The 12,457-nt window shown below is 36.9% G+C and overlaps 1 protein-coding gene across 4 annotated transcripts in view; it reads right to left on the minus strand.

Annotated features, from left to right (window-relative positions):
* Positions 1–11,699: 11,699 nt before the first annotated feature.
* LOC103086118 (keratin, type I cytoskeletal 12) overlaps positions 11,700–12,457 on the minus strand; it is a 31,554-nt gene continuing 30,796 nt past the window's right edge. For 2 of the 4 annotated variants that reach the window (XM_007465212.1, XM_007465213.1), the window contains exons 8-9: positions 12,396–12,423; positions 11,700–11,844 (exon numbers count right to left, since the gene is read on the minus strand). In XM_007465212.1, coding sequence (XP_007465274.1) covers positions 11,700–11,844; positions 12,396–12,423 — 173 coding nt within the window. Of the gene's footprint in view, positions 11,845–12,395; positions 12,435–12,457 lie in introns of all 4 variants that reach the window. The other 2 variants (XM_007465211.1, XM_007465210.1) reach the window with 2 other exon arrangements.

Here is a 12,457-nt window from a genome sequence, read left to right on the forward strand (position 1 = left end):
AATCAAAGCTGTTATTACAAACCAACTTGAAAGTAATGAAAAGAAGAAAACTTTGTACCTGGACTTTTGGGTTATAGCTGAAATTATAGAGGAAAATTTATAGCCTCACATGGCTGCATTATTAAAGAGAGACTAATAATGAAGAAACTACAAATTTTTTAAAGAACAACAAGATCAAATGGATGAAAAATAAATTAATAAAAATAAGAGCTGACATCATTGAGATAGAAAGTAACAAATACATACAGACGCTCAAAAACCGGTTCTTTAAAGAGACCATTAAAATAGATGACCTCTTTGTGACCCTGCTTAAGGAAAAGAGAGAGAGATTCAAAATGTGTAAGATTAGAAAAAAAAATTAGAAAGATTAGAAATGGGAAAGGAGACATAACTATGGGTACAGGAAAGGTTAAAATACTTATAAAAGAATGCCATGTACAAGGTAATGGAACACACTGGAGATCTTTCTAGTACTTAGCCAAACTGTTATTTGCCCATGAGTGATCTCCATGCTCATCAGACCCGTCCCACCGAGGCTCATCCCAGGCACAGAGACTGGGTAAGGCTCAGGTAGACAGTCTACCTGCACTGGCCCCGGGGCACAAGGCTGACCCCCGGAGAACAGAACTGTTGAGAAACCGTTGCAGATCTGTGGCCTCGGATGGGAAGGGCTCACAGGACAAGTCTGAATAGAGACGCTGTAGATCTGGGCCAGGCTTGGGAGGGTTGGCTGTGGGCTTAGGACCCAGGGGGCCAGCCTGTATCGTTACTGTTTTGTGGAGGGAACCCATGGGAATACTGGCTCAGAAGCCAGAGCTTTTCAGGAAGGGAGAAAAGGAACAATATTCAGCTCTGATGACTAGATGAGTGGGAAACAGGTCCCAGCAAGCAGTTGTTCCTCTTCGATGCCTGTGCCCTGGAGGGAGACAGAGAAACCAGGTATCCGGGAATCCTTGGTTGAAGGGTCCTGGTAAGCCTAGCATCCTTCTCCAGTGGCGTTCAACAGCAGGTCCAGGGCCTACCATTGCCCTTCTGGGTGCAGAGTGGACACAAGTATTTCTAAAAAGGGCAAATGGATGATGTTTATGTACTAACCCGTCACCTGTTCATGGTAGGCAACTGGGTATTTCTAGAAGCCCTTTGACGTGATTAGTCCTGGAGCCAAGGACCCAAACCATGCCCTGTTCTCTTCTTTCCATGTATCCACATTTTACCACAGTTCAAACCCTGCTTCTTCTAGAATGCTTTTCTTGCCCCACCCACAAATTCCTAATTTACCAGCTTCTCTTACCCACGCACTTCTTTCTTGTTCTTAAAAGTTTCTACCACATTTCTTACTGCTTGGCTACTCTTTTAGTTTTTTTCTTAAAAATGAAAAAAAGGAACATTGAAAAAACATTTAAATATACAGTTGGTTTTTCGTTGAAGATTTAAAAATTTTACCAGTAGTACATATTTCAGAAAAATTAGAAAATGTATATAAACATGTAGCTGGAATAAACATCACCCATATTTCCAGTACCCATGAATAGTCACTGTTAACATTTATATGTATATTGTTTCAAATTTTTAATAAGTGTGTATATAATTTGCATACAATTATTTTTCTTGTACAAGTAGATGACACTGTATTTATTGTCTTGAAACTCTACTTTTCATTTCTCAATTGATGAATGACATCTTTTCAGGTCAATACATGAACCTGAACATTCTTAATGGCTGCATGAGATTCCTCTGATGGACTTTGATGGGTGTTTTCTAACAGTCTGTTGATTCTTCATTGTTGGATATTTTATTACGCTTAATTTTTCACTATGATAAACACTGCTAGGAGGAATGGACATATAATAAATAACTGATTATTTAAGAATAAATTCCTAGAAATGGAGTTGCTGGCATATTCTTTTCTTAAAGGCTTTTGATACCTGTTGCTGAGTTGTTCTCATGAAGTTTTTGTTAATTTATAGATACATTCCATCCAGCAATGTATGAGTGCCTTTTGTCTACACCCTTGCTAAAATGAATATTATCATTAAACAAACTGGACCTGTTTTGATGCCTTTCTTTGATTACTAGAGATGTTGGGCATTGGGCCATGTTTGTTGGCCATGTTTGTTGGCCTTTGTTTGATTACTAGAGATGTTGGGCATTGGGCCATGTTTGTTGGCCATGTTTGTTGGCCATTCATACTTTATGAAATACTTATGTGTATCATGTACCCATAGATCTGTTCATGAATTTATATAATGGGGACATCAGTCCTTAAACAGCCATATATAAGTACAGTGGAAACCCCTGGTACCATGTGGCACTGCTGAAAAATTTAGACATAAAGTGATTGGGTGTTGGCGCTCATTCTGCATCCAGCCCCCAAGAAGGTGGGCTAAAGCTTGTAATTTTCTGGGGTGAGGAGGGGCTATATGGCTGGTGGACAGGCAGGGCTAGGGGGTGGTGGTTAGGGAAAGGGAGTTTCAGGAATGGGGAAGTTGAGGATGAGTCAGGCCAGCTAAACAGGCTGCGGATTCCTGGAACTGCTGCTTTCTTGGAAGTCAGCTGGTCCCTGAATTCTCTCCTGGTTTTAGACATAGAAGACAGCTGCCAGCAGGTGGCGCCAAACTGCAGATGGCAGAAGATTTAAATTGCACAGCCCAAATCTGTAGTTGGCTGACTGTCTAGATGCTTGGATGCCCCTTTGCGTTGGGATGGATTTTTACCATATTCTATTAAGGTTTAAAAGGTTTTTAAACTAAGTTAAAACAGAGAAAAAAACTGTACTTCTGTTTTCTCTGATTCTTTTTGTTAAAATGAACCTAGAAGAAAATGATTGTTTTGAAAGTGAGGTAGAAAGGCATTGAGGCATGATGCTATTTTGTGATGTCTTTTTCTTCAATTTGGTTTTCATATTCATTTATAGATCAGCACTCGTCAAAGCTTTCAAAACATCAACTGGGCAATTGACCTCCATTCTGTTCTGTAGATAAAGCTTATTTTCATATCAATGCTTTGGGAAAGTGGTTAAAAATTGGTTCAAATAAGAATATTTCTAAAATGTTTTCTATTAAATTATATGCACTTTCTGCTATCTAGTCCAAAGACTTTAGGCAAGTTTTGAATAATTCTCTAGCACTTAGAAAGGGATGAAGAATGCATAATAATTTAGACCAATTTATTTCTTTTAAAATTAAAAAATTAAGACCCAGAGTGATGATTTAAGATTTAAAAGTAGTTAGTGGTATTGCTTAAATAAAGCTCCAAGGAATCTGCATTTTAATTTGTTTATTTATTCATAAGATAAAGAATATTCCCCATCACATTGCTTTGTAGATTTTGATGTTGTGCTCAAAAAGGAAGTGGGAGCAAAATGTCTGTCTGAATAAACTGGAGTCATATCTTCCTGCTGCACCATAAGATTTTCAAAATTAGATTTGGGAATTTTGATAGCTTCAGAATAATTTATTTTGGGGAAAGGATAAGTTTCATAACTGCTTCCTTCATTGCTCACATTATATATTGTATAACAAGGTAATATGATTATTTCAAATTCATTGCATTGTTTCTGATTAATATAATCAGAATATATATAATATATATAATATATTCAGAATATAATATAACAGTTGGTGCTATTGCTTCATTCATTTACCATATTCACCTATTACTCTATTCACTTATTAGTCTATTATTTATTATTCAATTTGTTATATTTATTTATCAATTATTCTGTTTATTCTATTACCTAATTTCTATTTATAATTCCATAATTTATCATTCTATTATTTATCTTATTATTTTATCATTTATCTTTCTATTATTATATTATTAGTTTATATTTTATATACCAGTAATAAGTCAACTTTTATCAATTATTAATTGAACATCTTGCAAAAAATACTCTGCTAGATCTTGGGAATAAAACTGACAAGTCACAGTCCCTAATCTCAAAGAACTTGTGAATAATTTGTGTTGTGTTTTATATGATCACAGCAAGTCTTCTCTTGTGTAACTTTCACAATGTTGAGAAAGTGTCAGAAAAATAATTCACTTTTTCTTCTTTTTTTTTTTACTAAGAAACAATAGAGATTATTTACTGTCTCCATAGTTGACCGAGTTGTAGACTCTTGGTTGCTGATGGCTTATTTATCATCTTCCCTTGCTTACAAACAGCTGCCCTAGTTAGAGACCCAGTTTCCGTGTAGCATGGTCCTTTCAGCTCACCTTGCCATCCCACTACATACTTAACACCACCTTCTGTCACAGACTTCTATTATATCCTACCCAGCGGTAGAAACCAGATTCTCTCTCTAGTGTTGCTGCTGAAGTTTTGAGCTGCTGCCCTGCTGCTAAAACCAAGACCCCATCTGTCACCTGCTGCTAAAGACTTGGCCACCTCCATAAGGCCCATTAGTCCAAATTCCTTTCCACCATAAAGCTGTCGGGGCCAATGTGGGCAATGCTGGAGAGGAGAACACCTACGTTCCTGCTGTTGGGCGAAGTCATTCTAGAGTGCCAGTGTCATTAGTGGTATGTCCTTTCTATATTAAATTCAACAAACATTTATCGAGCACTTACTCTGATTGATACTGTTCTGGGAACCAGGGATAGTACATCAACAGATCTGCAGAATTTCAGGTCAGCTACATGTGGTTAAAATAAGCTAGTGTGGAATTTTATAGCTATTTATAACATTGTTTCTAAGAAAATATATTCAAGTTCCCAAAGGTCAGCATGGCATGGACCCTAAAGAATCCTGGAGCCACATTTTTGCACTTCCACCTCCCCAGTTATTATCTGGCTACTTATCAGCTGTGTGATGTTGAAAAAATTACTTAACATCTATGTACCTTAGTGTTTCTTCATCTGTAAAATGAAGACATTAGTTCCTACTTCACAGAGTTGTCATAAGGATTAAACAAATTATATTCATAAAGGACCATGAATAATACGTGACATATGGTAAGTGTGAAATGTGTTTGTTACATAGAAAAGTTTATAAACAACTCTTGGAATACAACCCCCTTTTGAACAGAAGACTGCTTTTGTTTTTAATGACAAGTTGAGGTAATCAATAACCACTATGTCATTGACCGTTTAAAAATAGCTCCCAAATTTTGATCACTAGCAGCAGTTACCTAAAAAATAGAAGGCAAGATTATGTATATGTTGCGATGCATTAGGTTTTATTTTAAAAATTCTACAGAACTATTACCTATAGGAAAGAGGTTGAGGAGTATAGGTTTCTTGCTTGACTCATTAATTCTTCAATTACTGAATTATTTGCTGTAATCTCTGGCTGGACCAAATCTCTATTGATTTTGATTTTCGAGTCAGCAGCTTGTTTATCCTGTATTCTGATAACTGAGGTTCCAGATGGTATGTTTTTCACCTGCGAAAAGCCTGCTGTTGTAGATCCCAGTCATTACATCATGACACTGCCTTAACTGTAGGAGTGTTTATCACCATGGAAACCTATACTTACACCTACACCACTATCCCTAATTGGCATCGTGTCATTTTTCAAGTTTGTTCTAATGACTCATCGGATTCAAGACTTTTTGCCTCTTTAAATAAGAAATCATTTTCTTGTCTAATCTCTTCTGCTATTCATGCTTGCATTTCTACAACACTTTTGTGGTTTTCAACCCTTCAGCCTATGTATTAGAGTGTAAGTAAATGCTTATGAGCGACGGTCAGGAAATTTTATTTATTTATTTATTTATTTTTGGCTGTCTTGGGTCTTCGTTTCTGTGCGAGGGCTTTCTCTAGTTGCAGAGAGCGGGGGCCACTCTTCATCGCGGTGCGCGGGCCTCTCACTATCGCGGCCTCTCTTGTTGCGGAGCACAGGCTCCAGACGCGCCGGCTCAGTAGTTGTGGCTCACGGGCCTAGTTGCTCCGCGGCATGTGGGATCCTCCCAGACCAGGGCTCGAACCCGTGTCCAGGCAGATTCTCAACCACTGCGCCACCAGGGAAGCCCTCAAGGTAGACTTTTGATTGAGATCCACACAGTGGACTTGAGGAAGGAAATCAGATACCATAGGGAGGCACTCTGCAGGGTTCCTTACCTCCTCGTGACATTTTTGGAAGTATGTCAATTCCTCATTGAGCTCTTCGCCCTGCCTCTGCAGGTTGCTCGTACAAAGGGTCAGCTCATCCGTAACTCTGTGAAGACCTTGATGTCAGTCTCAATGCTCTGGCGCAGAGTAAGCTCATTTTCATACCTGTGAGGTTGTTAAAGTGCTTGAGAATTACCATAGTTGGCAGGTCGAAAGCACAACTTTTTCAGACATTTCATATACTGGAAGATATCAATGTTCATTACACACTCCTGAAGCTTATGGGTGACAGCAAAGTGATGAAACACTTTGGAATACCTACTGATTTATGAATATTATTTTGGAGGAGTTGTTTCTTCAGAGCTGATTTTTGGCATCCAGTGTGCTTAACAGTTGAAGAGAAATACTTTTTAAAATTTATGATAGCTTTTTTATCAAGGCATATTTAATTTAATTTAATTTAGTGATCTAGTCTGACTTTATAAAAATATGTTGGTTTTTAAAGCAAAACTTATGTTCTTTACTCCATAGTATTTTTACATTTATTATAATGAATTACTTTATGTTTGCCTACTTCAGCCTGAAGTCATCAGTGGTCAGTTTGACATTGTCATTTTGTAGAACAATGCTGGCATTACAGGTGGTCACAGGAATAATCCAAATAGGGTAGATGGTGTGAAATGTTAAGTCCCAAAAGTCAAAGGAGACTCCAGATTTCAGTGTGATTCTTATCTACTTAACCCATCAAGCATCCATTTTAGTATCATTTTTTCCTACATTAAAGAAATCTGGATTTTCTGCAGAGCTTAAGAGCCAAAGTGTAAGATTTTCCAATCACAGACACTTTTATTACTCTTGATCAAAAAGTATGAGCTAAATATAAGATCAACGAAGCAATTATATCTATTTGGAAACAATTTCTTTTTCATTAATTAATTCTACAAATTTTTATTGCCAGGCAGTGTGCTAAGCACTGGGAATGTATAGTGAGCAAATTCTATGCCACATACATTTGCTAAGCACATTTTCTATTATGTCTTTTTTTTAGGTTATGCACACCCAAAGTCTGTAGTAAAAGTATCCATCTTTCTTACCCGCCTTTTAAGATCTTCAATGACTGAGAAATATCTACTATAGTCATGAGCAAGTCCCTGGCCAGAACCAGGCCCATGTATCTCATACCAGCCCTTGAGCTTCTGCTCGAGGTCGGCGTTGGCCTCCTCCAGGGCACACACATGGCCCAGGTAGGATGCCAGGCGGTCATTGAGGTTCTGCATGGTAACCTTTTCATTCCCAGAGAGGAGGCCAGGCTCATTTTCAAGAAAACCAGCACAGATGCCACTTCCCAACCCTCCACCACCATGAGAGAAACCTCCTCCAGAAGAAATGCTCCCAAGAGGACAAGAATGGCTGCTTCCTGCTCCTGACCCAAGGCACACATTTCCAGCCCCGAAGCCTGCTCTTCCACCAGACAGCTGACCAGCACCAGCTTGCGAGCCGAGCCTCCTGGATCCACTATAAAGTCGAAAAGACATGGTGACAGCACAGCCAAACGACCCTTTCTCAGAGAGGAGCAAAGCCAAAATACAACATCCATGGGAAGTTAGCTCCATTGGCCTTTTATAGGATTCAATAGGTTATTTCAGCCTTAACTATGCCAATCTGTCATAAAATATTACCCGCATGCTAACTGGTGTTTTTCATAATTGGGTGATTTTTAATAGTGTCCAGTCTGTAGGTGGAAAGCTGCCCCAAGGATATCTTTCTATATGAAAAAGGTGCCTGGTGGAGTAATACCAAATCATAGTTTCAAACGTCAAAATTATTTATGAGTAAATGTATATCTTTTTGACCTCTGGAATAGATTTTAGGTTTTTTTCCCTCTTATATAGCAAAGCATTCATAATTCAAATGGACAATTTCTACTGCTTTTGTCCTGAAAATACTTATGGAGTATCTTTATTCCATCTTCATGCATTATTGAGTGTTTTCTTTCTTATTAAAATCAGACACTCTCAATATATAGTGATCCTTTGGTAGCGGGAGTTCTCTAATTGATTTTTAAAATAGAAAACAAATAATAAAAGTCCTGCAGAATTTTGCTAATCAGTTTAACTAAAATTAATGAGTATGTGGCAGTGACAGAAAATTATTTGTATTGAGATTCCTTGGTTTAGTCCAGGAACAGAATGTCGATTCAACTAACTTCTGAGTCTCTAAATTGTTCATTTTTCTACCTCAAAGATATTGTTGAACGTTTTTTAGTTTAAATGTATGTATTTAAAACATTATATATTATTTTGAGAAGTGAGCTTCATATTGGTGAGGAGGGAGTAAAATATATGAAAAAGAGGGGTATTTCCATCACTACCTAGAAAACCAATAATTATCGAACTCTAGAATGAAGATTAGTTGTCATTGGTAAGCAGTCTCTTCCTTCTTTTGCTTTGATGCCCATGGGAAGTTATCCCGTCTGGTTGTGCTTCTTTTCCCTGTTGGGCAAATGAAAATAACGTCGAATAGTCTCAAATAAATGTTGAGCAGTTCCAATAATTAATGACTATAACACAGTCTGAAGGGCCTAAACATTTTGTAAATGTTAACTATTTAAATGATTATAATAAAGTGGACATGTCAGACCCGGTCAGTTCTCCATCACTTACAATGGTACAAATTGATTGGTTAACAGATTATAGGTTCAGATAATTTCGAAGCAGTAGTTTTTCTTTATTAAATCAATTAATTAATTAATTAATTTTTGGCTGCGTTGGGTCTTCGTCGCTGTAGGCGGTTTTCTCTAGTTGCAGCGAGTGGGGGCTACTCTTTGTTGTGGTGTGTGGGCTTCTCATTGCAGTGGCTTCTCCTGTTGCAGAGCACAGGCTCCAGGCCCTCAGGCTTCAGTAGTTGTGGCACGCGGGCTTAGTTGCTCTGTGGCATGTGGGATCTTCCTGGACCAGGGCTCGAACCCGTGTCCCCTGCATTGGCAGATGGATTCTTAACCACTGTGCCACCAGCAAATCCCTGAAACAGTAGTTTTTCTGAATAAGATTTATCAGTGTAGTAGATAGTAAATACTTTGAAAAACATCCAACATTATTGTCTCTAAATGATATGGAATATTTGGTGTACCGGAACCCATAAAAATCCATATTTTTTGATCAAAAATATTTAAAGATAGTTAACGTAAAACTGTAACTCAGACCATTGGTACATGTTTAGAACAATATGTGATAAGCGATTCAGGTTATATTCAGAGACTTGCTACTGAGTTTTGTAGTGACTTGGTCAAAATTTTAATCTTTTTGCCCATGTTTCCCACTAATAAAACAAGAAAAACAGAGTATGTTGGCAGTGTAATAGTTGGTAAGTCTTGAGTTTCTTGGATAAGAGGTATCATGAGACTGCAAAGTGTTATTAACATAATCTACTTATGTCTAGATCTTTTATAAATACTAATTAACTGATAATCTTTTGTGTAATAAGGTAAGCATATATTATTAAAACCATTTTGAAGATGAGTTGGCTGTGAGGTTAAGAGGCAACACAGATTACAAAGCATTTCTATATCAAAGCAGGACTGGAATGTATGATGCTAATGTCAATGAAACATTGTTATTTATTTACTCATAAGGGCAAATCTCTTGAATTTTTTTCATCATAGATTTCCTCCAAACAAACAATTACTACAAAAATTTAGGCATGCTTTGGTCCTTTTTGGAAGTGGGGTTAGAGTTAACAAATTCTCTAGGCCATTTCTGTCTGTGTATTTCTTCCCTGACAGTGGTTATTTTATTCATGATAAGAAACACAGTAGTCAGCTGCATACCGTTATCATCTCTTGAGAATCTGTTGGGTATTAGAACATTCATTATATAACATGCACATTGTAGGTACTCAGCAATAATTGACTTGCAAACTTTGTTATGCAGTGTTAATATCTGGTTATCTTAGGGTAAAGTTTTTCCTTACATTATCTTATTCTAATGATTGGATGCTAATTTTCCCCTGATAAATCTATTAATGTTTAGTTTCAAATGAACTTTGATGTCTTTTGCCGTTGTTTAAAATTCACCTTCTACATTTCTGTTAGCCAAGTTTAGAAAAGTGTATTTCTTGAACATGAATGAGGTTTGTTTTGTCACTAGATTCTTAGTCTTTTTCTGAGAATCAGATTCTGGTGTGCTAATACCCCTCACAAAATGGCTTCCCTGGTTTGTTTGGGAAGGAGACTCTGATGACTGCTTAATCTCAGACTGATTGGAGTTAGAATGCATTTAATAGTTTTTAAAAAAATTCCTTTTTTTTTTTTGCTGGAAGGTGGAAGCATGAGGTTCTCACCAGCATAGTATTATGTTGTGGTTAAGGGCACAGAATCTGAGCCAGACTGCCTGGATTAGGATTCCAGCAACTCCAGTTATTAGCTGTGTGACCTTGGGCATATTACTCAACTACTCTCTGCCTCAGTGTTCTTATCTGTAAAAAGAAGATGATAATAGTACCTACCTCACAGCATTGTTGTGAGAATTAAAAGATGCTTAGAACAGACCCTAGCATGTAGTAAGTGCTCATTTATCATTATTTTGATTTTTTTTCCTGGAAGTTATGTTAAAAAGTCCTGGATATATGTTTAGCTTCATTGCCTGCTGCTTTTGGTACCAAATCTGAGAAACCATTGCCAAGACCAATGTCAAGAAGCTTTCCCCTGTTTTCTTTGAGGAGTTTTATAGTTTCAGGTCTTAATGTTGAGGTCTTTAATCCATGTTGAGTTGATTTTTGTGTATAGTGTATGATAGGGGTCCAACCACCTGGTCCTGGGCTTTTCTTTGCTGAGATTATAATTACCGATTCAATCTCCTTATTCATTATTGGTCTATTCAGATTTTCTGTTTTTTCATGATTCAGTCTAGGTTAGTTTTATGTTTCTAGGAATTTATTTGTTTCTTGTAGATTATCCAGTTTTTTGGCATATTAAATGTTCTAGTATTTTCTTATGATCCTTTGTATTTCAGGCATCCATTGTAATGTCTCCTTTTTCATTTATAGCTTTATTTATTTGAGTCCTCTCTCTTTTTTCTTGGTTAGTCTAGTTAAAGATTTGTCAATTTTATCTTTTCAAAAAACCAACTCTTAGTTTTGTTCACCTTTCCTATTGTCATTCTAGTCTCTATTTCATTTATTTCTGATTCTTCAATTCCTTATTCCCACTTCTATGAGTATGTTGCACTCAGTGATTGGATTTTATTAACTCTTTTATTGTTGGTGTGCAGTGTATGCTCAACAGGTATTTATTGAAGGAAGGAAGGTTTAAAATTTGACAAAGATGTGAAAAAGACACCAACTAGTTTTTGCCTGTTCATCTTACTCCTAATTTGTGAAGACCACTGCATTAAAGAGAAGAAATTAAAAACAAATTCAGCTTCTGTTGGGGGGTATATTTAAAATGCAAAGATTGACCAGAACCAGTGAGGATGACCTGCAACAGGGAGAACTTTTATTGAGATACCACCACAGAGAAAGCCAAAGAGATGTTACTATTCTAAAAATAATTTGTTTTAGTTCATTGGAAGAAAAGCAGAAAAATAAGAAGGCTCTTATTTAGGAACCTAGCTTCAATGTGATATTTTGATTTAGGGCCATCCTTTTTGGGCTCAGGAAGGCACCCTTTGTTCACTCCTCACATTGTTGACTTTGGTGGACTTCTTTCCCATAGCATGAACGCTAGATGAGAGAACTTTGCCACGAGGATCTATTTCTTCAACAATTGTTTTAACCATGGTGGCTTTAGATGAATCTAAAATGACATGTCTACTGCAGCAATATGGATGCAACTAGAGTTTATCATACTAAGTGAAGTAAGTCAGAAAGAGAAAGACAAATACTATATGATATCACTTATATGTGGAATCTAAAAGATGACACAAATGAATCTACCTATGAAACAGAAACAGAATCATGGACTTGGAGAACAGACTCGTGGTCGCCAAGGGGGAGGGGGTTGGGGGAGGGAAGAACTGGGAGGTTGGGGTTAGCAGATGTCAGCTGTTATATACAGAATGGATAAACAACAAGGTCCTATTGTATAGCACAGAGAACTATATTCAATATCCTACGATAAACCATAATGGAAAAGAATATAAAAAAAGAATGTATATATGTGTATAACTGAATCACTTTGCTGTACAGCAGAAATTAACACAACATTGGAAATCAACTATATTGCAATTAAAAAACGAAAAAAGTAAAATGACACATGAATTGTTATAATTTATCAAATTCTTAAAGAGGAAATAACTCATCACTTGAAACATATAGAAATAAACATTGAATGCTCAACACAGCTTTTGTTTACCTGATTTCCTGGTCCTCCATAGCCTTTTTTTTTTTTTTTTTTTTTTTTTTTTTTTGT

The sequence above is a fragment of the Lipotes vexillifer genome, unplaced genomic scaffold (genome assembly GCF_000442215.2).
Source record: "Lipotes vexillifer unplaced genomic scaffold, Lipotes_vexillifer_v1.1 scaffold591, whole genome shotgun sequence".
NCBI lineage: Eukaryota > Metazoa > Chordata > Mammalia > Artiodactyla > Lipotidae > Lipotes > Lipotes vexillifer.